Genomic DNA, 26,136 nt, shown 5'->3' on the forward strand with positions numbered 1-26,136 from the left:
AGTTCACCTAGAGTAGTGCCACTTCGTCTCACTGTATTATTCTTAAATCCCGAGTTATGTGGCCTCGGCGAAGCTTATTTTAAAAATCCTTCAGATGGTCGTCGCTGTACTGATATTGACTATCACATCGCCCGAAGCGAGTCTCAGAACGAATCTAGTGCCCTTTAGGCCACATTCCTGTTGTTTTTAGCCCGTTTTATGTGAGCCATGGATTGTACTAGTGGCATCTTTACCTTTTATATTATAAATAGTCGTCAATCTTTTATTAATGTCATGACTAGTTTCTAGCCTACTAGATTTTATCTTACAAATTATAATATTCAACTTGTTTTTTAAACATTGGTATCAAGTTGGGTAGTAGGCCCAAGTGCCACAGTCATCCTTAGGATTAGAGTTTCTCAGCGTAAACGCCGCTCACAGCCTCGTATGTTTTTGTGTATATTTCTGAAGATATATCTCACGGCGGAGAACGAACCAATTAGTCTTGTCTACGTACTTATTGTTACTTTTCGTTCACCGAGCACCCTATTTCATATCTAGTTGTACTCTTTGTCCACTGCCTCGTGGCTCGTTCTGCCTAGTAGCTAAATGGCACTAGGCCTGACATCTTGCGTGTAATACGGACAAATCGACGCATGAATAAAGATGTCACCGCCAAGTACTACTCTGATCTTTATTGAGTGAGACAATTTCATAATTGTCAATAGTTATCAACTGATACCTACTTGATCATCATTCCAAACATAATTGAATGGTAATCAAAGATGATCAAGGAAAATATTCACTTCTAAATTGTATATACAGCTCTGTGTCTGAAGAGTCAATGTACATGTAATAAGGCTGCCTTGTCCTCCTGACGACCAGTGTCAGTCATGGGACTAGGTAAGGTACATGTAAGATCCCTGAAATATGGTGGCATCTTCATTGAGCTTTGGACAGGGAGATTAACGAGTTTGGGTAGCCTCTATCAGACCTTTCTGTCAATTTGAAAAAAAGTTGTAGAAATTGGTCAAAAGATAGGTAAATGGTCGGGGGACATGAGTTGTCTTGGAGAACAATCCGTTCAACTGATGGTTGCAAATGGTAACTCTATAGCTGGCACACTCCTCATCAACCGATATTTGGCCAACTTCTACACTGACTGTTATTCTTGCAACTCATGGAGTCTGAAAGGGTAGAATTTGGGTAAAATTTTGCTGCTCTTATATAGCTAGGACTAATAATATTTTACATTACCATTAAATAGTTACGATCTTCACATAAAATTCATCTATAAAACATGGTCAAAATTTGTGTGCATGTGGGAAACTGTTTATGTGCTGGCAGTGGAGGGAATATACATGTATTGTGTGCAAACACACATCAAAGCACTTGTCTTTTACATCATGAAATTTCCAATCTCTTGATGCTACATATATCATAGTCTGCATAGTCTGACACCAATTCCATAGCTATATTCTATAACTAAATCAAATTCTATCTTCAATAATACCTGGCCTATGCAGTAGGATAGTGCATTTTAAAAACAACACAAGTGAACATTGCATGACAGTACATCTGAATTATGCATGTCAAACCATTGGTAGTCGGAAATGGGCGTCCCTTTGGGTTTTACGTAGCATGACCTTATAGGGTTCCTAAACTTTATATATCTTTAACTTGTATACATGTGCAATGTATGTTAACATTTGAAATTAAAACAAAAAACAAAGCAAGCCAAAACAGTTTGATAGTAATAGTATTGGATTTTGTTAACCACTAGTACTCTATGGATGCTATATATTACCAAATGTGTACAGGTATGTTGTGAAGTTAGAAGTCGTAGGTTTAAAACAACCTGAAGAAAATAATGAGGAAATCTTACCACACTTGGCTTGCAAAAATTCCATGGAATCCTACTATCTTCTGAGAAACAACTATTGAAGCTGATGGTGCTGTTTGAATGCTGTGACCTGGAGAGGCCAAAGCCCTTTACTTGAGAAGGCTTACATGCTCTCTTAAAATAATTCACTCCAAAAAAACAAATGTAATATCATTAACAATATGAAAACTCAGAAATGCTGCCTGCAGCACAAAAACTGTGAATCCACTGTCTACTGTGACAGGTAAAGTGTGGTGTTGATGGAAGGAAAATGATTTTATGTCATTTCATGTAAAATGACAGGGAATGGAAAATACAAAACCTTTGCTAATTAAAAATAACTACAGACAGAAAGCACATAACTGTAATACCTCTGTGTACACATGGCTTGTCCATAATCTAAAAATATTCTATCAAATCACACCCAGTCTCACAAACTATTCAACATAGAATTCAATACAATATCAGCTCTACCTAGCTAAAGTATTTCACGCAATGACTGCAAAATGAATTTAATGCAGTCACCAAGCAGGAAGACTGTGTATGTGTGATCAGACTTTCTGTACATAGTTGCCGGGAAATAGTCCCTCTTTTCCTCGTATCCTTCCGCGCCACCAACCAGAGGCATCTGTAAAAATCAACAAAAGTTGTAAGTTCTTAACCAGACTTCAGATACATTCCAGCAACTTCAGATTGAGTCCAAATTATTACTTTAATCCAATGTCCATATACTTAAAATTACACAGTGCATCATGTATGTGTAAAGGTTCTATATTAATTCCATAGCATAGTCACCTTCATTCACAATCTCAATGACATCATCAGCATTGAAGCTCAGCTCATCAGTGTCCTGTGCATCGTAAGCCCACAATGCTTTGCACTGGGGTAGGGACGGCTTGGGTTTTGGTTTGGGCTTGGGTTTGTTGGGAGCAATGTTTGGCCTCACTTTGGTCTCAATACTTCGCCTGTGGGCACTACAACAACAAGATAGGTAATGTTACAGTTGGGAGCAGGTAAGTTACTAATTAAATAAGAGCAGGGATCTTAGCCACTTGGTGCTGTATGGAAATACTTAACCTTTTAGCTGTAGCTGTTTGGCAACTAATTTCTCTATAGGTTATGGGTTAGGCAACAAAGAGAAGGTTACTTTTACTTGTAATTTGACATAACTTCATTTTATATCAAGGGAACTTATTGTCATTGAAGCATCAAGAAGTAGATTTAGAGCTGTTGAGAAAAGCAAAATCCGAATGTCCTTCATTGTAGGTCATGTTTAATATAAAGAGGGTTTAGAAAATTCATATCAATGCATTGTTCACAGCCTTAAATCCCAGGATAATGATGAAATAATCTACTTGGATTTAGAGATGAGTAAGATAATCTACTAGTAGATTAAATGTATCTCACCATTATCCTTGGATTTACAAGTAGATTATCCCTATGGTTTATTGAATGACTACATGAATTATTAAAAAGGACTGGAATTACAGAGCTTTTATTAGACAAATCGAAAATTACATGTAGCTGTCATGGGTAACAAAAAGCTAAATTGTTATGAAGACCGCAAACAGGTCTTGATGAGGCAATCTGACAACTTTATAGAATACCTAAAAACTTCTTTGTATGTAACTTCCCAAGAATGTTGCATGCATTTTAATCTTGTGGATGCCCAGAGGATATCATCATTATTTTTTCTATCAAGTCAGTATTGCCCAATATTTACTGGAGGCAGTAATGCCTGTGTTGGTGGAGGTTCAACTGTTATGGTCTGCACTAGCCTTACCCCGCCTGTCCCGCCTCGGGGGTTCTTCTGAGAAACTCGTCCAGTTCCTTAGACTTGGAGGCCTGCCGTGCCATCCTCTGGGCACCGACCGCGGGCATCTTTGGGTGTTCTACGGACGTCGTCCTCTGGAACCGGGCTTGTCTGGCTCTGATGTCTGAGCCTGGTACTGCTCCATTCTGGATGTTGCCTGCTAGCAAACATCAAAGTGAATGAATTGAACAAAACTATCTAATATTAACAGTTTTATCACTGAAGTAAGACTATTCACAAAATTAACTCTGCAATGAAAAATAATCGCTTAAAAAAAGCTGTACTTCAAGAGTGTTTCTTGTCTTGATGCTAGATTATTTTTTAAAACAAGTTGTAAGTTTCATACTTGGAGGGGGTGGCGCAGCCACTGTTGGTGGGGGTGGCGCTCGACCCATGGGTGGTGGGAACCTACCACTTGTTGGTAGGGGTGCTGGGGCTCTACCACTGGTGGGGAGGGGTGCTGGGGGTCTACCACTTGTTGGCAGGGGTGCTGGAGGTCTGCCGCTTTGCGGGAGAGGCATCTGTGGCCTGCCAGTCATGGGTGATGGAGCGGGGGCTCTCCCCCCCATGTGTGATGGTGCTGGTGCTCTGCGGGCGGCGTGACCTCCTCGTGTGCCCTGCGTGACCTGCCTTACTCCTGGCCCTACCACAAGAACACAAAATAGAACCATTCTTTTCACTGCAGAATCATGCCCTAAGGCTAATTGCATGTACAGTGTTCAGAAAGAAAAAGTAAAGTGAATACACCGACTAATAATTAAAATAGCAAGTGTTGCAGAAGGAAAAAAATACCAGTAAATACACTTGTGAAGAATTCATACATGTACATATTGCCAAAACAACAGCTTTTAAGTACAATCGTACTACAATTAAAAGGAAGTGTCACTCACGTGAGCTCTTGGGCAGCCCAGCTCCTATGGACACACTGAGGACTTTGCTGGATGCTTTCAGAGTCGGCTGGTCTCCTGTCCCAGAGCTGAAGTTGATGTGTCTCTTTCCGCCTCCTCCCCAACCTTCCTTCTTGATTGTAAACTCAATCCTGAACAACACAAGATCACATCATTCTGTGATAAAAAGCAAATAAGACTATTTTTCTAATGGCAAGAGCCTTTGAAATAAACAAAAGCAAGAATACAAGTTCCTAATGTCACTCACGAGTTGCTGAAGTTGATTGGGAGTTTCCTGGCACAGATTTTCTCAAACCTCTCTGCCAGGATCATGAGAAACTCTGTCTTGAAGACGGACTCCAGAAGACTGTCATAGTCGTCCTGGATGTGCAGCACAAAGAAGGAATCCTGCAGAGGGCTGAAAAACAAACAAACAAGCTCCCATAAACAGATGACTCACAAGAGCATTATTATATTGCCAAGGATCATGTTGATGTTGATCAAATAAACCAGTCATTCATTCATTCATTCATTCATTCATGGTTTAGCATGTACAGGTCTGAAAATACTGGGTGCATAATATGCACTTTTAATCATGTCCACTTGGATCTTACCTGAGTGACACTGATGTGATCATCTCCAGGCCCAGTTTCCGTTTGATGACCTCCTTCTGCTGACCTTTCTCAGGACCCTTCTTCACCTGTAAAGTCAGGTCAGATGATTACCAGGGTGTGTGATGTTTTAGGATGTGAAGAAGAAAGATAAAAACCAGAGCATAGTCCCATAGCCTTCTTGGGGCCACAGGGGCAGTGGGTTGTTAACCCACTGTGTCTAGGGCACGGTATTGGATGGTGGAACCCACCCCTCTCCTTCAAGCACCGTTCACCTCCCCAAAGTCATGTACTCATTTTAAACCTGGGTGAAGTGAGGAAAGTCATGCGAAGTGCTTTTCCCAGGAATGCAAGGAATCGAACCATGACCTCTTGATTTCGTGTCCACTGAAGTAGTCAACTAGTCACTTAGTCATTCAATGCAATTCATGTGAAGGGAGGTACTGGTAGATCTAAAAGGTGTAACCGGAAATTTGGACCGTCAACAGTATTTGTTATCTTTCATCTAAAAAATGACAGAAGATGAAGTGATCTTACCACTTCTCTTCCGATCAGGTACAGGTACTTGGCTGACAGCAGCATGTCCCGTTTAGCAGGCTGTAGGGCACAGCAGCACAGTGAGGAAAAAATCATGGTCAAACTTGTATGAAGCACTGTCACATTCCTAAGTAATAGGCACAGACAGTATCTATTTCAAAGATGAGAATAAATAAATAATTATGGCCATAATGTGCATGCAGTGACTGATACAGCAGTTGTATACCTCTCAGAGCTTTGATACATCTACTTTTAGGGACTAGCCATTTCTTTCACTTTCCCATTGTGAAACAGTAACTGGAACATCATAATAATAATCCATAATCTTAAGGTCTGTCTTTTACCTGACAAGATAGAAACATCTGTCTTGACTCACCTTGAATCTCCTGTCATATTTGTTGACAGTGTCTGAAAATTCTATCCTTTCTCTCTTGGCTGGAAAACAAAGACACCTTTAGTGACTTGCATGTTCTCAATAACTGGAAAAGTTTATTAGAGCCAAATATACATTTTCTTAACATAAAATGTTAGCATGCTCACTAGCATGAGTGTAGTCATACATTGTACATGTAGTCTGAGAGTAAGAATCTCCCAGCCTACTCACCCAGCAGTGCCCTGAGGGCAGGCTTGTTTGCTAGCCCGATGTAGTCACCAACAAAGTTCCTGTTGAGGCTGAACCTGCGCCGCTCCTTCTGGTTGTACAACAGATCAGCAGCTGAGCAAGAACGGGAACATTTTAAGGATTGATTCTACCATTTTCAAAGGTGCAAGGCAACTTTGACCACCAGATCAGTTTCCAGAAAATATTTTGGAGACAGGAAGACAGATGAATATTGCTGTATCAACTTAGATATTGCAAGATTACATTGTAGCCTGATGGAGGTATTTGCATACAATGTAGATGTGTACTTGTGCATGACATATCTATGTACTATATGTATTCAGTACATACACTGGAAAGCAGACAAGTATAAAGTCATTGTGTTCACCCTGTCTAAAGAAAACAGAAATACATTATATATATAAGTATGTACCTTGTTCTTTCATCTGCTGAGCCTTCTTGCGGGCGATGTACTTCCTGAAGCCCGTCTGGATGACTCGGGCATAGCCATCAAACTTTCTCTCCCTCAACTCCTCCAGAAGGAACAACTAAACAAAAGACAAAGGAGGTTCCGTCTTTAAGACTTTACATGAAAAATGACACTTTGAATACTAGACATTCTATGGTCAATATTTGGGGGAATACTTTTATAGGCAGAATAATCCATTAGTATAGGTCATTCATTGAGATAGAAGACTTAGTACATGTATATACATGTACATGTAATGGTAGTACATAATACAATAATTATTAGTATTTGAGATGTGGACTACAACATGCATTTCTTATCTACAAAATTCATTTCTTTCATTCAATTCATGCAGCTTTTGCTCTCAATAAAACATTGAATAGGGATTGGTTTAATTTGTCTTGTTTGCAAACTGATGCAAACTTTTGTTACTGACTTACAGATTCTGGGTTCTTGATGAAGACCTTTGTGTGTCCGAGCTGGTACTGGTCAGACTCCATGTTGACAGAGCGCATGAGATGGTGGATGCCCTGTTGCGGGGGTCCACGCCACTGTGGCCAGGTCTCAGGAGTCAGGATTGCATATCTGTGGAACAACAGGACACATAATATACATCATGTCAAGAGTCTTTTTTACTGCTGAACAGGAAAGCATTTGTGACAACTTCATGTACATGTACATGTATGTATGGTGTAATTAAACGTATTCAATCAACTCTGTGAGCTTTTTTACAAATAGTAAAACCTCCATGTCTCTGTGGGCACTGGTTGTGATGATATACATGAATTTTTCAAGGTGCTTAAATTCATACATAATGCAAATTTTTCGACGAACATAATTGTGGGAATAAAAAGGTTTTGAACCTCTGAGCATTACAACTGTACAACTTTTTGTTGTTGTTGATGATCCGGAAGCCAGAACTGCCGGACCCATTCAACAATGTGACCTTGACCAGTTAAAATGTGACCTTTATTAGCCTCACCTCCTGAGAAACTTGTCAAACTCCCTCCTGTAGGCAAAGCCTGCCCGTCTCACACGGATGTTCTCCTTCAGCCCCAGATATTCCACCTGATGCTTCACTCTGCAGACAGAAACACACAACTCAGAAAACTGAGAAACACCAACTGAAAAACACCAACTAAACCATGGAAGAAACACCTTGTGCAAAGCTTGTGTTATGCCAAGGGGCAGTTATACCAACTATACAGATACAGAACTACACACTATCAATACATTTGTACTTTTGTTATTGATAGAACACTGTGCAGCAACTTCTTGTTACCTGCTGTCCTCCCAGTCCTTGGGTTTCTTGGTTTCGTTGGGTTTGATACACCTGATGTAGTGGGGAACACATTTTGTCAGAGAATCCACCAGCTTGTTGGCTTGGGTCTGCAGAAGGAGCAAGACAAGATTATCAAATATTATGCAAGCATTCACGTACATATTAATACTTAGAACTAGAAAGGTAACATTATCAAAGCAAAATCTATACATCATGTTCACCTTCACATGGTCTAGCCCATTCATATACATTGTACATGTATGACCAGCTCCTCCGAGTCTCTTCAATAACTTGCTACATTATGTAACTCAACACCACAGGGTGTCTACCACTGTACCAGTTACCACAGTGACAGCCATCTGGTCCAGGTCATTGACCTCTACATCTTTCCCTATCTCCTATCTCGCTGTCCTGAATTAAATGCCTTGATTACTGCAAGTATTGTAATGATCCGTCGATGAAGGTTAGACATCCAGGTAATACGATATGCCAAAAATCAGTTACTCAAGCAACTGGATATGATTTTGAAAACGTCAGACGTTTCAGCTAGTATCCACTAGCTTTCGTCAGTGACTGAGAGACCAGAGGGGAAAACAGGTTTATAAGCACAACCTATTGATTGATATGCAAATAAAGTGAAGACAAATTTTTGGAAGTCGAAAAAGGAACAAAAGTCAGACAAGTCAAGACAAGATGATGCAAATTAGTCTGAAAGCTCCTGTTATACAGAACAGGAGCTTAATTGTTGTCTGTTCTCGGGGCTGGGAGTGCCAAATCCCAAGTGCCGGAAAGATCGACCCGTAGCCCCCCTTCCCTGTTGAGGGTGGGGTTGCACTTGGGATTTGGCACTCCCAGCCCCGAGAACAGACAACAATTAAGCTCCTGTTCTGTATAACATTCTTGTCTGACTTTTGTTCCTTTTTCGACTTCCAAAAATTTGTCTTCACTTTATTTGCCTATCAATCAATAGGTTGTGCTTATAAACCTGTTTTCCCCTCTGGTCTCTCAGTCACTGACGAAAGCTAGTGGATACTAGCTGAAACGTCTGACGTTTTCAAAATCATATCCAGTTGCTTGAGTAACTGATTTTTGGCATATTGTAATGATCACAGAGCAGTTGGATGGTGACATTATTAAATGGCATTAATTCTTTAACATATAATATTGAACACTTCATAACTTCAAATAAAAAATTTACTGAACTTCCAACATGAGTATGTGGCCAGAAGTTCTGTATTATCTGACCTTGATCTTGTAGCTTGCTGTGGTGGGGCGTCCCCGTCCACCAGTATCATCAGGAAACAATGCTGCCATGAAACTACTGCAGATGTCAAACAGAAAAACAAATCAGCAAAAAATACCCCTGAAACTAAAGGAAAGCCACATACATGTCCAAAAAAACAGGGCATAGAAGATACAAGAAAAGATATACTAGGTTATGGTTTCATGGATTTGTGGTAAATCTTTCCCAGACTTACTTCTCACTGGACTGCATCAGCTGGATCAGGTCCACGTTCAGAACATCCCGGTTCTTATCACAAAACCCATCAGCATCGTAGGTCACCTGAAGGGTCGGGTTATAGGCAGTTAGGAGGGACAAAATAGTCAACTATTTTGCATTTGCTGGAAGTGCAATGCTGCTTTGATATGGATTGCATATTTAGCCAAACACCCCAGGCAACCCCTACCCTTCTTGAAACGTACGTTGGGTTGATGGTTGATGTTTGCTAAATCATTTCGATTGCTACATCTGTCAACTTTTCTATCTAGTGCAAGGAATCTACCAAAAATTCAATATTCTGGGGAATATATGTCAGATTATATTCAACTTGATCCAAATATCACAAAAACTGTCTAAAAGAAACTGCCCCCACCTTCCCTGCATAGTGGTGTATGACGAAGCCGGTGTTGAAGCCGTTGTAGTGCTGGTGTGTTCCCACCGAGGCCTGGAGCTTCTGTAGAAGCTTCTCGTCTGCTCCCTCACTCACCGCATGCATGGTAGCGCACACGTCGTCCAGGACCGCCATGATCATAGGAGGGTTCTGTGCATTAAAAAATGTACAGTTCTTTTAATGTCTGAATTCAGTATTCAAATTTTTGAACGCGGTGCATGTAGCACACACGAAATGTGTTCAAATTATTGTATGGAATTTTTGGAAGCTTGTGTGAGAACCCTGCATGGCAACACCTGTATCAAATGTTATCACAGCCCAGGAACATGCATGACATAAATTGCTATGGTACCTTGAGTTTATATTTTTGTTAGAGATTCCAGATCAGTGTCTTTCTCTGTGTCATTTTATTCTGTACTAGTATGCACTTTGTACATGAACATGTATCCTCCAAAAGGTAATTTGAAACATGCAGTAAAAGATTCAATTTGTTAGATGCTCATAAGTTTGGTCCTTTTGTTAGGCAATTCTTCTATGAATTCATGAATGACTTATCTGATTCAGTTGGAATCAAGTACTTTAACTTAAACTTAAGCACTGTTAGCATTATCCCATCTGCGTCATTCAAACCCTTTTAAGCCTTTCAGCTTAAGAATTCCTCTCTAATATGACTTGAGAATCCTAAAGACCAAAATCCAGTCTACTTAATGTGCTTTTCTTCACATACAGTAAACTCGTGCTTATACAGCAGAAAGGGATTTTCTGTGACTTAAGTTTGTATAAATCCCCCCAAACCCCTACACAACTGCTAATCTTTCCACAGAAGGTAAAAATAGGGTTTTATGAATAATCTGTTTTCCCCAGGGTTTCAACTGATAAGTGGCATTAGCATAGAATAGTTAAATCAATAAGAGAAAAAAAGTGAAAAGTACCATTTGTGACACAAAAACAAACATTCTGCAAACTTCGCAGGATTTGAGAATTCTATAACCTTATAAGTACACTAGTTCAGTTCAATACTTCAAACAAGACAGTGCTTTAGAGTAAAATCAACTGCAACACAAGATTTCACATTGGGCAAAGAGAAGTTCACCTTGCTTTCTATGAGGTCACACACAATCTTGTTATTGAAGTAGTCGATAGGAGTCCATTTGATCCCCTCCTGCACATACTCTTCCTGAAATGTGAGCAATGTCAACATTAGTACTTTAGCCTTGGATCATTGTCTATTGAGAGTTAAACTTCATACAGAAGTTTCATACAGGAGTACATGTATTGCACAGTTGTATTTTCATTGTATAAAGTCAGTTGAACAGACTCTAGTCCAGAACAGTACAATATAACTCTCATCTCATTGCAAGTTTTATTACAGACAAAAATGTTATCTAGTGAAACTAGCTTCTACATTGTAAGTAACATGCTAGGCAGATAAATCTAAATTTATGAGTCCAATACAAAGCTCAGAGGGCCAAAGCATGCATTTTAGACAAGCCTCACTAGGAGGCGCTGTTGTACATGCGTGTGACTTGTTTACCTGCTCAGCCTTCAATGTCAGCTCGATGAAGATCTGCTGTAGCTTCTCATTGACAAAGTTGATGCAAAACTGCTCAAACCCATTTCTCTGCAGGTAGAAATTGTTGAAACATGTGAGAAGAAAGACTCTGGTAGTATAGAAGCACCAACTATTGTTTTTCTTGAAATTATAGAGCCTGAATTATATTATGCTGTAATACAATAAATACAACATGTGGTCTAATAGTAAAACAAACCTGGAAGATCTCAAAGCCGTAAATGTCCAAAACTCCTATCACCAATTCCTCGTAGTCTTTCTGCATAGCTCCATTGATAGCCTGGTGAGAAATTTGTCGACAAAATCATTATCATCAGTTTACTTTTCCATCCTATATGTAGCAATGATCAGTTTACAAGAATATTAAGTATAAATATTGTTTAGGTGTTTTAAGTTATTCAGTGTTACATGTATATACCCAGTCACTGCTAAGTGTGTTATGCATGTGGGATTGTTACATCGGTTGATAAATTTTGATTCAGAAGAACAAGACTATTCCATGCAGAAATATCCTATCAAGCTCTCTCAGTAATGCTAGTGTAGCAGGCTAGAATATACCCCTACCAGACTGTACCTGGGCACATTCTTTCTAGGGGTACATTTTTGCCTGCTGCACTGGTACATGAGATGCTAATACAGAAGGACTTGACTTACTGCCACCAGGAAGTCGAAGACTCGTGAGTGCAGGGTTTTGGCCAGGGCGTCCCTTGCATAGTTGGCCTGCTCCACGTTCAGTGTGACATTAACCGACTCCGACCTGCCTCCCCACTTGCTGTCCATGACCCTACTGGTCAGCTTGAGCCGCAGGGCCTCCGGGTCAACACTGAGGAGGTAGGCAGGGAAGGACAGGACTGGACAGGGAGAGATGTGAGAGGAAATGTGCAGGTCAAATTGGAGCTGTGTGGATATTCCTGACATTTACCTGTGCCTAACCAGCACTGGTCCATGTACTGGGTTTATATACATTTATGGGTTTATATATATTTATATATCATAGGTGTGTATGTACATGTGGATTTTCATTTTCTGCAGTGACTGTCACCATCTATGCAATGGAAAAGAAATTAATTTGATAATGGCAAATGGTTTCTTAACAACTTTTAGTTCACATGTGATCCATATTTTCTAAATTCTGAGTGGTAAAGGTCAAACTTGTCTGGTGCAGGTAATTTTCAATGTTACACCAATGTACCTACACCAGGGCAGGTATGCAGGAAAAAGTATGTCAGAAGTATGTTATTAGACGTTGCACGACAATTTGACTCACATTCATCGTTCTCCACAGCAGCGTAGTTGCCCTCCTCCCTGAACTGGATGTTGCCTAGATGCAGAACTCCTGCCACCAGCATCAGCACATTGTCCTGGTCCTCCGGGGAGATCCCAATCACATCCATTGCATTCTGACAGCAGACAAACAAGAACAGGCAAACTCAATCCTTGTACCTTGTACTTTGCTCCCTTAACCCCAGTCATGGTTGTGGGGGCACTGCCAAAATCAATCACTGTCAGTCAAAATCAATTTAAGGTTTATGTTAAAACATGCAAACTTCAATTTCAGATGACCATACCTGCTAAGGACTTAACTTTTGACTATAAATCAAATTAACTTACGGAATTTGTACAATGTACCTTTGACAGCAACTTGGTCAATTGTCAACTATCATTGAACTATACAACCAATGTGCATCAAAATGAAGAACAAAACATTTTTTCCATGGCTGCAAGTTGTTGGGGAATGCCCTTTGCTGCACATTACATTAGAGCACACAATGTAAAAATACTAATCTGATTTTATACTTTTTATTGTTGCTTTGTCCATGAAGTAAATGTCACACACCGTAACAGCTGTATACTAGAAGTTATATGAAAATATATGTATACTGATGGTTTATTCAGCAAGATCAAAAAGTTGAACATACCATTGTATCCTGGAACTCTTGTCTGTCATCAGTACCATCGACCTTGTACGCACCGCTCTGGTTCAGGTAGTAGTAGTACTCTGGGTCGGTCAGTCCAAGTTGTTCTACATCGTACAGTAGGAAGAGAAATTTAAATACAGAGGAAACTTAGTCTTCCCAAATCCAAAACATGAATCAGGGCTCCAAACTTATTATTGGGAATATATGTAACCTAAAAATTTAGTAAACCTAGAAAACTACAAAATTATCATTTATTTAGGAATGCTTCGCCTGAAGTTTCAAAATACTTATCTGAGTAAATTAGAGTCAATTGTAAAACTACATACAAGTCCATTTATAGCTATAGTGTAGAAACCAAAAATGAAGTTTGTGAGTCAATCTCTTAGTCTTACATGTGCAGTAGACTACAGTCATACAGTGTTTAACTATTTGGTAGCTGAATACTTACAAGGGTCTGACAGCCAGATAGCTTTGGCAACACAGAAAGTATAACAGAAAATCAGGTCATAATTATGAAAGAAATCAGGCTTTGAAAGGAGAGAAACAAGAGGTTAAAAGAAGAAATGTAAACTGTAATAATATAATAAATGTTATGTAATTAATATTAAAACAGAACAAGAAAAAAGTAGACCATGCTGCTTTAGATATGTAGCACAAATGTTATCAGTTTATGATGCACATAGCTAGCAGTACTATCAAATGCAAACAAGAGAGAAGCAATATATACGTATGTGTGCCAACTTAATGAGATACATATATTTTAAACATCCCCTACCTCTTTGTTCGTTTGTTGCCCCAGCTAGCAGTTGGTAGAATATATGGAAGTTTCTCTCATTTTCATTTTGACCAACAACTCTTGACTGTAGAGGAAGATAGCAAGAACAAGAGGTCAGTGTTTAAATAACTGTTACAACAATATAGACATAAGGAATTATAGTCAGGGTCTTACATACTGAAATAACATTCTTGTCTTGTTGGAAAGGTGAGAAAATCTTGCTTGTTTTAAAACTGCCCTGTTCACTTGACATGCATGCATGTAATCAGGAGTTTATAAGGAGCTTAAACATGATTGTGTTTAAAAATTCATACAGTCATGTACATAAGTTGTATCACTAAATATTTTATATGCACAATGTCTATTGTGCATGGAATAGACAATGATACAATTAGTCTTCAACTTGTAACAATAAGCACAAACACTTGTATGTGTATAAATGTGACACTGTAAGAGGAAAAAGATGTTTAAACCTTTTCTAACAGAAAGTTGGATATTTTCCCCCCATCAGGCTCTCCTCCCCTGTCAAACTGGATCTCTACGTACTTCCCCTGCAAACAAAATGAAAAATTATTACAGCAAACATTGGTCTTTGTACTATTTCATTTATATATGAATTGGGCATGGGTCGGGGAAGTCAAGTGGACATTCAACAATAGCACAAGGCTGGAAATACATGTACCACCTGCATTGTGAATATGGCCTTAAATGAGGCATTCTGCTGAAGTGCTACATACATGTATATTATAAGTACATTCAATACATTACGCAGGGCTCGAAATACTTTTTTCAGCCAGGTGGCGCATGTTGCCACCTGAGTCAAAAGCCAGGTGGCGCCATCAGTATTCAAGTGGCAACACTTCCAAGTTATCATTTTCTTCAAATCTGCTACTTATATCTATTACGTTTTCTTCTAGTTAACTACTAAGTTTTATGTTATAAAATAAAGTAATGTAAAGAACAAAAGCTCTCAAACAACAATGTTTTAATAAAGAATGCCACCTTTACATGTCTTCAGGCTCAGAGCTTCTACTGTTATTCTCGAACAACAATGTTCTGTTATGAGCTTCTACTGTTATTCTCGAACAAAAATCCATATCGGGCAAGTGCATGGTCATTTTCACTTGCCCGAACCAACTTTTCACTTGCCCAAAATATATATGACATATTTTGATGCATTCTTAATTGCAACAATGCAATCCTTCTATTTTTTATAAATAAAAACACTGTTAAGTTATTAGGCAATTTTATGTCAAGTTACTAAAGATATGATGTGTTTGACAACATGGGACAATATTTGCTGCTACTGAAACTATTTCCTTCAACTTCAAGGTACAAACTTTTGTGCAAAATATACTGGTACTCTAAAGACAATGTTCAACAAAACAGGTAAAATTTTCTACAAATCTGAAGAAGCTTCATTGGCCAAAAAAGAATTTATTAAAGCCAGTGTACATAAAACTACCTTAACATAATTTCATTCAGCTAAACCACTTCCTTTACCATACAGAGTAGAAAACATAAAATGGGCAGAATAATCAACAAAAAAGGTGTCATTGATTTGAACTTACCAGTAATGTAAGACAAGTTTCAACACAAATGTCTTTTTAATAGTACCTTCAAAGAAACTTAGAAGTTTTCTATGCATTTCTTAAACAATCTTCAAAACAATCTAGCCCAGTGTTATCTTCCGGTGACCTGTAAACAAATGTAACTTACAGCAAGGACCAAGTCGTCAAACAGATTTCCTAAGGGAAATAGGGGAGTAGGAAATCAGTCACGCATTGCCCAACTTTCATGCCCTTATGGGTGGTTGGGCCACAAGGGAAGATTCCATTTCAAAAAACCAACTTAGCCAACAATCTTATCTTTCTGGCTGTTTAGAATATTCTTTCCTTCATTTTCCCCCAAAAAAATTTAAGCCTGATGACAGTTCAAAACTCCCCCAAACAATTCTAGAAACATCGTCTGCTGTTCCTGCACTCCCGCAACGCTGTCAAAGGCAAGATCTCGTCACGTCACGTGATCCCTCTAGTGATATAAGGATACCAAGTCTCGCGAGAGTACGGGCCCCCGAGACCAAAACAAACATGGCGCCGCGGATCAAAATTAGACGAGGCGAGACGCTGGGCCCCGGGTGTTTCGTAGAAAATAAAGCTATTTACCGATTAATCTGTCAAGGTAATGGTATCTAGGGACTTTTAATGGGTTTATTTACAAATGGACATGATTTTGACTGGAATTAATTGGTACGTTTGCGAGAAAAAATCAGCAATTTTGCCGCTGTACTGGGGTGTCACAAAAATTTAACTTTCCCGATCGGGCAAGCCCAGAGGGAGATGTGCTTGCCTGATTAGCACTTTTACTTGCCCGGGGCAATCGGGCAATTTAACTTGTCCAACCCTGCTGCCACCTTTACGTGTCTTCAGGCTCAGCTGCTACTGCGGCACACTTATGCGGGTGGTGTTACGTGCGCCATGTTCTTCGTTTGCGCAAGGATGATGTTACATGTAGCAGCTGGGGAAGAGCGGTGTCGCAGCAGTGACGTCCCTACGGCAAATTATAGGTGGCGCGCTGCGCCACCTGAGTTTAGGAATAAGTGGCGCCAAGCAAAATCAGGTGGCGCCGCGCCAGTGCGCCACTGGGTATTTCGAGCCCTGCATTACGGGTTTCGAGCAGGCGCACTACGTTCTGCCAATGTGCTTGTACAGTGTCTGTAGAATTAAGAGCAAATGTGTTTAGTCTGGATGTGGGCACTTACAAATCTGCTGGAGTTGTTGTTACGAACTGTCTTGGCATTCCCAAATGCCTCCAGCAAAGGGTTGGACTGGAGAATGATGTCTTTAACATGCTGGGACAGGGGAAGAGAAAACATCAGTCAGTTCAAGGAAAAAGCACATTGCTCTGTTGGTATTGGAAAGGTTTCTATGGCATTCCAGACTTTGTTTCCTAAAATAGCATTTGGTCAGAAGAAGGGCTTTCATTTCAAAACAGTAACCGTTAAGGCAAAGAAGTCATTATGGGAATGTTTATTAATGACATCATGCTTTGAGCTGTTAAAAATATTGGTTGCTGCCTGAAAATAACCTTCCTAGTCATATTGTTTTTAATTACAGCATATAGCAATAAAAAAGCAATCACAAGAAACTAATTAATTCTGACATCAAAACATGCACAAGAAAGGCAACAAAGCTATTTCTGTTGTAAGACAATGTGTCAGTTAGGACAAGACAAGACCTGACAATAGACATGTTAAGTTGTTTTTTACCTGTACCCTTGCCCCTCCACCTGAAACCTTGGCTATATAGTTCATGATGTACTTGGCTGCTACTGTTTTCCCTGCACCACTTTCTCCACTGAGTTGACATTAAAAACAAAAATTTACAACAATATGCAGTAATATATGCAATGCAGAACTTTTTTTCTATTGGTTAGAGATTGGTCACGAGTAAGCTGGATTTGACTGGCCAGTGATCTAATGACCGTTCAGTCAGTCTAATGCAGACACCCATGCTATGAGTTATCCATTCTCCAAACTTTATGCTGCTTATAACATACACGTGCATGTATGTCATAAGAGCAAGTATCATTTCAAACTGTTACAGGATGATAGGGATGACTAAAGAGGAGTATAAGTCTCAGGAAAGTTCCATTATACGCATACAGTAATGCAGAATTTCAATTGGACAAAGCATACATATATCTGCATGGCTCTCTCCATGGCCAAACATGAAATTAAGATTATAAAGATGTACAATCCATAGTTTTACACACCTGATGATAACACAGTGATTTTCATTGTCAATGAGCATGTTCCTGAACATGTCGTCTGCTAAGGCATAGATGTGAGGAGGGTTCTCATAGATAGCCTGGAAAATAACAAAACTTTGTCATACTCCTATAGGTAAATATATCAAAGAATATTTAGACCTTAGAACAAGTCGTATTAGTTGACTTATCTATTGTTTTACAGGTTCTTTTCGTTGTACCCATGTATTTGTCTGTTATATCTACATGCAGTTTTAGACCTTACGAAAGTCGCTGTACTTTTGTTGTGTCAATAAAATACTCGATATTCTGCTATCATGTATACCAGTAGTAAAATATGATAATCATGTACTACATTATGCATGCACAATTTATCAGAGCAGTAAAATTCACTGAAGTGAGAAATAGGTGAGAAGCTTTCTTTAAATATAGATTGTGAAATTTCAGTTGGATATTTCTTTTCTGTGCTAGTGTATCATAGTCATACCAACACTCAAAATCTATATCATTGCATTGCCTAAAATCTATCACTTTTCACATGTTCTATGGTCTGTCACTTACAGCTCCCTGATATAGTTCTATCTCCCTCTCTGTGAAATAAGGCATCTGTTTGAAGGGGTTGACAGAGATCAGCACTGGACCGATGTATGTCTGAGGGGAGGGGTTAAGGATAAAATGGAATTGACTCTGATGACCTATAGCCTGATCAACATGACTGTTGTAAGTCTAAATGTCAGGTTAAATCAAGATCCACCAGAATGCTGCAGTACAAATTCTGAAACAAGTGTTCATAGACCTCATACCTTTGCCAAATGATATTAAACTAAATATGACTGTCAGATGTACGTTTCTCATTGAATATGCAAATAAGGTCTTCCAACTATGCCATGATTTGCATAATTTATGCCTATATCATCATACCATCAAACAATGCAAGCATGAAATCTAGCAATTTCAACTAGGAAATATCTTTCAATAAAACAGAAACATTTGTTGAAGGATACATAGATGAGGTCATCCATGAACCTCTTCTTGAGATTGTCGACGATGGAAGACTCCTGGATCTTGGGGAGGAGCGTCATGTCGTCCACCCCACTCTGCTTGATGTTCAGCTTCTGCCAGTGATGGTACGCCTGGATGGAAAATTACAGGTATAAGTTCAACATGTTAAAAATGAACTAGTACTACTGTTTTTATGTGTTTGAATAAAAAAATAACTTTGATCTTTGTGTACATACATATGCTTTGTACAGAATTTTAAGGACTTCTCTGTAAACCAGTATTAGCACCTGAGAGAATTACAAAAGTACTCTACCCTGGAAAAAGAAACACACGTACATGTTTAGTCAAGTATGTTTAAGTGTTGACCACAATTTCAATGTCAGTACTTATGGGGAAGGGCTCCATAGAGCCTGGGACAGAGAGAGTTTCTATTCCACGGGCTAAGTAATCTAACAAAGTACACACAATTGCAGTTGTTCTTGGGGACAATAACATTAGGTGAGGCAGCAACTATATATACTAGTCTATAGTGCTACATGAATACATCTTAAGTCCCACTAATAACAGATCACAAATTAAAGTTACTTTTCACCTTGGCAGAAACAGGATGATCATGGCTACAGTCTCCTGTTGAAATCTCGGCCAAAGAGCACACAAACGGCATGGTGCCACAATGTAACGTTTGGTCACAATGAGAGGATGTACTACTGATGATCTCATCCCTACCCTGGGGAAGTCATGGGTTCAATCCAAACAGCTGTCCAGTAATTCCCAAGGGGGAGGGGGGCATTGCTCACATACACAAATGTGTATCAAGCAATATATCATTTTAAATGACTCAACACTATATTAATTGTACAAGTATACCATGGCCCAGAGCTAGGTACAACTGTTACAGCGTCTAGTCTCGTACCTGTAGCCTAAAGGAAATTAATTTTATAAAGCTGGATACGACAGCCCCAAGACACAATTTTCTTGATTCTCTCAGGCCTTGCTTCTTTTATTGAAGTGTATAAAATTTTGAATTTTCTGCATTTTATGTTTGAACTTGCTGTACTACATCCATGGTGTATGGTGTAACTAATTCTACAAGTCATGAAACATAAACTACAAACTGTACTGTTCAAAAAATCAATGTTGAGATAAAGAGATGTAACAACACATTTTTCTAAATAAGGTCATTGAAGCTTTGTTACAAAAAACCCTTTGCTCTAATCAAAATTGAAATGATGAGAGGATAACAGCTACATCTATGTGCTTGCTTGATATTTGATTATGACATTGAGATTTAAATATTACAATTATTGTATTTTTCCATATTTTTTTAAGGAAGATATTATCGTTCTGTGTTTCACAATAACAGACAGACATCTGAATAATTGATGAGAAGTTGCTGAGGTGTGGCTATCATCAATGTTCTATTGTGTAATACTGTCGGCTCTTTAATGGGCATCCAGATATGAAATTAGAAATGACAGGTACAAAATGTACCTTAGGCCACACCAATTTAATTTCTTGGTTAACGGATTCGCCCGCTTCATTTTTTTCTGATTTGCAAATAAAAATAAAAATTCAGAATCAACTGCAAAATGCTCATATTTTGCCCGGAACAGTTGAAAACAGTCCTTTTCATCCTAGTTGTTACAGTTATTCCATCCTTCAATGCAGTGGTATCATTAAAAGTTCAAAATTCATTGTTTAAATTTTGAACCAGCCTGGTGTGTTGACTTCATGGCTCCTATCGTACCATTTCGGACCATAATAGGATGCCTAGGCCTGTTTTTATTTTTATTTTTTTTTCGCCCGCTCGCTCCATTATTTTTCTAGAAAAATCCGTTAACCAAGAAATTAAATTGGTGTGGCCTTAAACTCTATCAACACATCCAAATACTAGCACTAACATGAAAAATTGATTTTTATGAAGTGTGTGCTTGAACATTTTCCATATGTTGCAAATGGACCAGGATCTAGATTCCTTTTCTACAACATTTCTGACTGACATATTTCTTAGTATGACTAAGGAACAATAATTTTCATGACAGCTGAAGACCATCCAATTCTGTAGATTTATTAAATCGAACCAGCCACCATACTGTGCAAGGACGTCTATCACTAAGACAACTTCCCGTTGAACAGTGGTTTTGCAGGGGAGCCCGTACTTCCTGAAAGTACCACAGCACCACATAAATCATATCTTTGTGAAGGAGGAAGCTAATCTACAAACACAGAGAATCTCTCTGTTCCACAAAGGGGCGGAACTCAAACACTTTTAAGATAAACAATGTCCTTACCAGCAGGGAAGGTCAGATATAATTAATCAGCCACAAAATGTATATCATTATTGTAGATGCCCAATTGGAGGAAAATTTGACAGTGGTAAGACCATAACTCAGTTTGTGGAGAAAAATATGCAGCAAAAATGTGTTAAAAATAAAACCGTAAAGTTGTGGTTATCTCTTCTCACCCAGTGATAAACAATATTCAAATCAGTCAAAGTCCTTTATAACCTAATCATAATCACTAACCCTTGCACTTAAACTAATAGAGGAAGTACAAGTTATGACCTCTGTTACGTTGGGTTGTACTTTAACTCATATTACTTCAGAAAAAAATCAATACAAGGGCTGATAAATGACACCATAAACTAGAATCATTACATTAAGACCACATTTCATCTAGTCAAACTAGACACATTACAAAAACATGCCATTACATCGGGTCAGTCATTTGATTACAGGACAGTATGAATGTACTTTCCTGCCTAAATCATTCACTGAACTGGGTCAAACGTGTCAAAAGGGATCTGTCTTTTGTGCAGGTATTAGTGAAGAATAGCTTTAAGTCTGTATGTATGTGTGTAACAAACAACATCAATTCTCAACTGTCCATATCAACTTGTCTGAATGAATGACTTCAAATGTTTTTCACACTTGTTGTTTAATTTAAATAAAATTGCAATAAAGCCAGATGAAGTCAATGCTTCAAAGCCCCAGACAGCAAGGGTTTATCTTGCATGTAGGCTACTTTGAAAATCAAATCTTAAACATACTTGTAATTCATTTTCGTAGATGAACACCCTAACCTAAATTGTGAACTTTGCTGATTTACAAATTTTACCATACCCCATGAAAGCCCCCTTCACATAAAGAGTGGTTAGGCTCTCACACAGAGCATGTACATATATACATGTGTAAAATCACCAGCTTCTGTACATGTCAAAAGGTCAGGTCAACATAAAACACAAGTCTTATTGACATTGGGGTGGGCTGAGTCTAGCGATAGAGCTGAGAAAAATCAGTAGTAATCTTTAACCACACTTGGACATGGTTCAACGTTCTGACAAGTCAGACAAACAACAATGAACACTTCCTCACTCACTGTTACAACTAGTACAACCAGTGACTTACTAGTAGTAGTAACACAATATTGTATCTGCCTAAGGGTATGTAATTATGTATACCTTCAAAATTTAAATGCAAACTGATTGTGTCTAGTCTAGGTAGATAGTGGTATTGTTGGCAGTCTTTTATGTCACTTCTTTATAGTTATACTCCTGCTGCCCTGCATCTTGAAGTTTTACCAAAGTAAACATGAGTGTAGATCCACTGTGCAGCTGGGTCATTCCTCAGGCACATCTGGACACCCAGTCTGTGTTATCCCAGACAGCATTTGGCTGCCAAATACACAGTCTGGGTGTAAAAATAAGCCTGGAAGGAAGATGTGGCTGCCACAGTATATTTGCAGAACTTGTAATCAGTAGTCAACTATGAGTAGCTGTAAATACTACATAACGGTTAAACCTCCAGCTACTGTAAACCAGGCCGCTCAAAATACCACCTGCATAATAAAAGGGCATATGCACATAATGCAGGTAAAAGTGCAGGTATCTTCTGATGTCTATGTGCTCCTAACCTGCACTGGTACCTAAAATGGGTTACCACCAATGAAACGTAAAAGAAATAATGGTTTCTGAACATTTTTTTTGTGTAGCTGTTTTCACACCTGCTGTGCCATGACATCATCCCCCATGGGGATATTAATCTTTACAACATCCCAGGGGAATAGTGCATTAAAAGGTTTCTCTAAGGTATATATTAAGATTAGTTAGAAGAAAGGTTTAACAATTATATACATTTATGTATGATATTTCCCCTCACAAAGTTATTTTCCCTCACAAAGTTACAAGTAAGCTGGTTTATAAAGAACTCAACATGTTTGCATAGTACATGTAACAGAATTTACAGTTATACCTGACCAAAGAAATACAAGCCTTACAATGATCCTATATTCATGAAAGGAAAATATGGAAGTAAAACATGCGACTTTCAAATGTGACTTTCACATTTTACACAGTGCCATCCTGGTAGCTATATATTCAATTCAGTCGAGTGAAATGGACAGTGCATTACAGTCTGGCAGATTTTACACAACCACACTCATAAGTACCATATCTGGATAAAATCTGGTAAATGTGAATTGACAGAAATCTGTGTGCAATTAAAGATGGAATAATATATCAACAGACATTATCTGTGCTGTTCTATAAAGGACATTAGCACTTGCAAGTACATTTTTCCTTTGTATGTGTTGATGAACGTTTGGCTGTCAGGAGAATTCTACATGGGTACTGTAGTACTACAATGTACATGTACAGTATGTTACACAATATGATACTGGATACAGGAAATTGCCAGTTGACAGTGCTGGTCTGTCCCAGTCTATTCCACAGGCATGACTCAGTCCATGGTCTGACTACCTACACAGGGGCTACATTGGGGTTTTCTAGGTTCTGATATAAGGGCTCGAAATTCATTTTTGGAAATGGGTGCACTGATGCACCCAACCTAAAAAATTAACTGCACAAATTTTTTTTGGGTGCACCATAAAAAATGGAATGAATGAAATGTCAGCAAAAACCAAGGACATTATACTACCTTGTAAGCCTATGAAAATGTTTGGGATGCATTTTGTGACTATTAAGTGTATGTCACAGGAAGATATCAATAAAAGATATCTATATATGGAAGTGTTTGTGGATGGTGTCAAACTCACTGACCTAATTCATAGACCTTTAGTAATCATAGACACAATCTTTGAAGTATTGACTGTGGTCTTCTGCATCTTTCAGGGAAGTTACTACGTATTGCATGTAACATAACATGTTATACGAATTAAGGGATAAAATCACGACAGGCAAAAATTGTTACCTATGTCCAGCGGCAGTGTAAACACTTCTAATCCATTATCAACAGGTAATGCAAATTTTGTCAGATATCACAACTGTTGCAGGAAAATCAATATATGAAGGTCCAAAACAAAATTGTGGCATTTTAAACTGGAAGAGTGTGAAACAGTCTCATGTCTTTTCGAAGTCTATTCATGGAGAGCACCACTACGATTCAGTAAACCCCCAGCCGAGCCTCCCTTCAAGCTTCAACAGGAATCTAACACATGGTCTCCATATCCAAGCACTATCACTGACCATCACATGATCGCCCCACATGAATGTATGTATTATGTATGTATGTATGTATGTGTGTATGTAGCCTAAACGCCTGAGCCTACATTTAATCCCCTCCTGTTCCAGGACAGTGACGAGAATCGCTGGAAATCGTCCGAGGATTACTTCTAGCGAAGCCTTTGATTTAGCAGGCTTTCCAACCAAATCTCGACTGGTGTGGGCCTACTGTACTTGGATAATAAACAGCTCATGCATCAGTACTGACCACTAGATCCAGGCAGGCAACCCGGCGCACGCAACCGTAACTTATAACGCACTGGCGGTATGCGCAGAAATCCGCTTGGGTTTGAACTACTTTATAGAGCAAGAATCATTTTGACAGTCGCAGACAATGTCATCTGTGCAAAATCTAGTCGGTAGTGTTAGGAGTCAACTTAAGCGGCGAGAAAAATAAGGTCTACAGTTGATGTACACAAAGCCACACCTTCAAACATATTTGCGATTACACAAAACTCTGATACGGCAAAAACATTCAAGGACTTCTTACCATTTCTGGTGATTTCTGGGGTCCACATTAATCCAAGAATTCCTCAAGCCGTGGAACTTTGTTTGTAGGTTTTCTTGCTCGAGTGGTTAAAGTTGAAACCCAACACTTTGGCCAGTTTTACCGGCTTGTTGCTTCAATCGGAAACAGGAAGTGAACAACTTGCAAACCTGCCGCCAACGCGCATGTCCGTTAAAGTTGGGTGGTGCCATTCAGGAATGGGGGTGGAGGTTACTTGTGTACCAAAACAACAAACTTCAACATTGAAGTTTTCAACTCAAACTACACTGATTGAAACATACTAATAAATAAGTAGTGTTGTTTCACAAAAAAGCTGAATATATCCTTCAAAAATATGATAACTTGATGTCTTTCAAGACTGTCTACTGTCGTCCATCTTCGGCAATCTCCGGAAGTGATCGGACCGATTACTCACATATCAAGTTACTACGAAGGCCCACAACGACGCTTCCATAGCGCGATTCTGCGGACCTTCCACAGCGCGATTCTGCGAACCTTCCACAGCGCGATTCTGCGAACCTTCCACAGCGCGCTGCCAAGGCACCTTCCACAGCGCGATTCCGCGAACCTTCCACAGCGCGCTGCCAAGGATATACCTTCCATAGCGCGATTCTTCGGACCTTCCACAGCGCGCTGCCAAGGGCCTTCCATAGCGCGATTCCGCGAACCTTCCACAGCGCGCTGCACCGAGGCCCTACAACCCCTCCCCTATTTTAGCGGACGGTCCCTTATAGCCAGCTCAGATACTGTACAAACGTAATCATATTTCAACCCCTATTAAAAGGGAAATGATTTATTATATTAAGTACGAATTTGTTGTGTTCTATTTTCTTTTCCTAGCGCACTGGACCAAGGATTCTTTGTAGGCTATTCTCAATTTTTTTTTTACTTTGTGTGACTCAAGAAGTATACTGTAATTACTAGTAATAAAGATCATAGGTCTAACATTACATTGTTTTTATCATCTCTAAATCTATTCAGCATGAAGAGTATTCTGCCCTTATGGGTTACCTGTCAGAATGTATCCAGAGTCTGTATCATAGAAAACTTACTTAACACTTCACTCTTTCTTTTACAAAATTTTATTGATCCTTACAAACAACATTTTGCATGATATGAAGGT

The 26,136-nt window shown here is 39.0% G+C and overlaps 1 protein-coding gene across 3 annotated transcripts; it reads right to left on the reverse strand.

Moving 5' to 3' along the window:
- Positions 1-751: 751 nt before the first annotated feature.
- Positions 752-25,193, reverse strand: LOC109476653 (unconventional myosin-Ie-like). Of its 3 annotated transcripts, none has more exons than XM_019777673.1 (31): positions 24,996-25,193; positions 18,990-19,118; positions 18,547-18,636; positions 17,992-18,086; positions 17,486-17,573; positions 16,979-17,068; positions 14,691-14,768; positions 14,218-14,302; positions 13,443-13,546; positions 12,791-12,923; positions 12,178-12,374; positions 11,723-11,803; positions 11,488-11,574; positions 11,047-11,130; positions 9,936-10,103; positions 9,540-9,625; positions 9,307-9,382; positions 8,062-8,168; positions 7,762-7,860; positions 7,220-7,364; positions 6,744-6,858; positions 6,314-6,424; positions 6,086-6,144; positions 5,710-5,769; positions 5,176-5,261; positions 4,830-4,979; positions 4,565-4,713; positions 4,087-4,317; positions 3,645-3,834; positions 2,657-2,835; positions 752-2,489 (listed from the first exon to the last, which is right to left on the reverse strand). In XM_019777673.1, the coding sequence occupies exons 1-31, from the start codon at positions 24,996-24,998 to the stop codon at positions 2,413-2,415; spliced, it is 3,432 nt and encodes a 1,143-aa protein (XP_019633232.1). In that variant the 5' UTR covers positions 24,999-25,193; the 3' UTR covers positions 752-2,412. The 3 variants fall into 3 exon arrangements, with proteins under 3 accessions (XP_019633232.1, XP_019633224.1, XP_019633217.1); XM_019777665.1 differs by having other exon boundaries at positions 3,645-3,831; positions 4,021-4,317; XM_019777658.1 differs by having other exon boundaries at positions 4,021-4,317.
- Between the last annotated feature and the right edge of the window lie 943 nt (positions 25,194-26,136).

This window comes from Branchiostoma belcheri, unplaced genomic scaffold, assembly GCF_001625305.1.
Source record: "Branchiostoma belcheri isolate BF01 breed outbred unplaced genomic scaffold, Haploidv18h27 scaffold104, whole genome shotgun sequence".
In the NCBI taxonomy this organism is placed as follows: domain Eukaryota; kingdom Metazoa; phylum Chordata; class Leptocardii; order Amphioxiformes; family Branchiostomatidae; genus Branchiostoma; species Branchiostoma belcheri.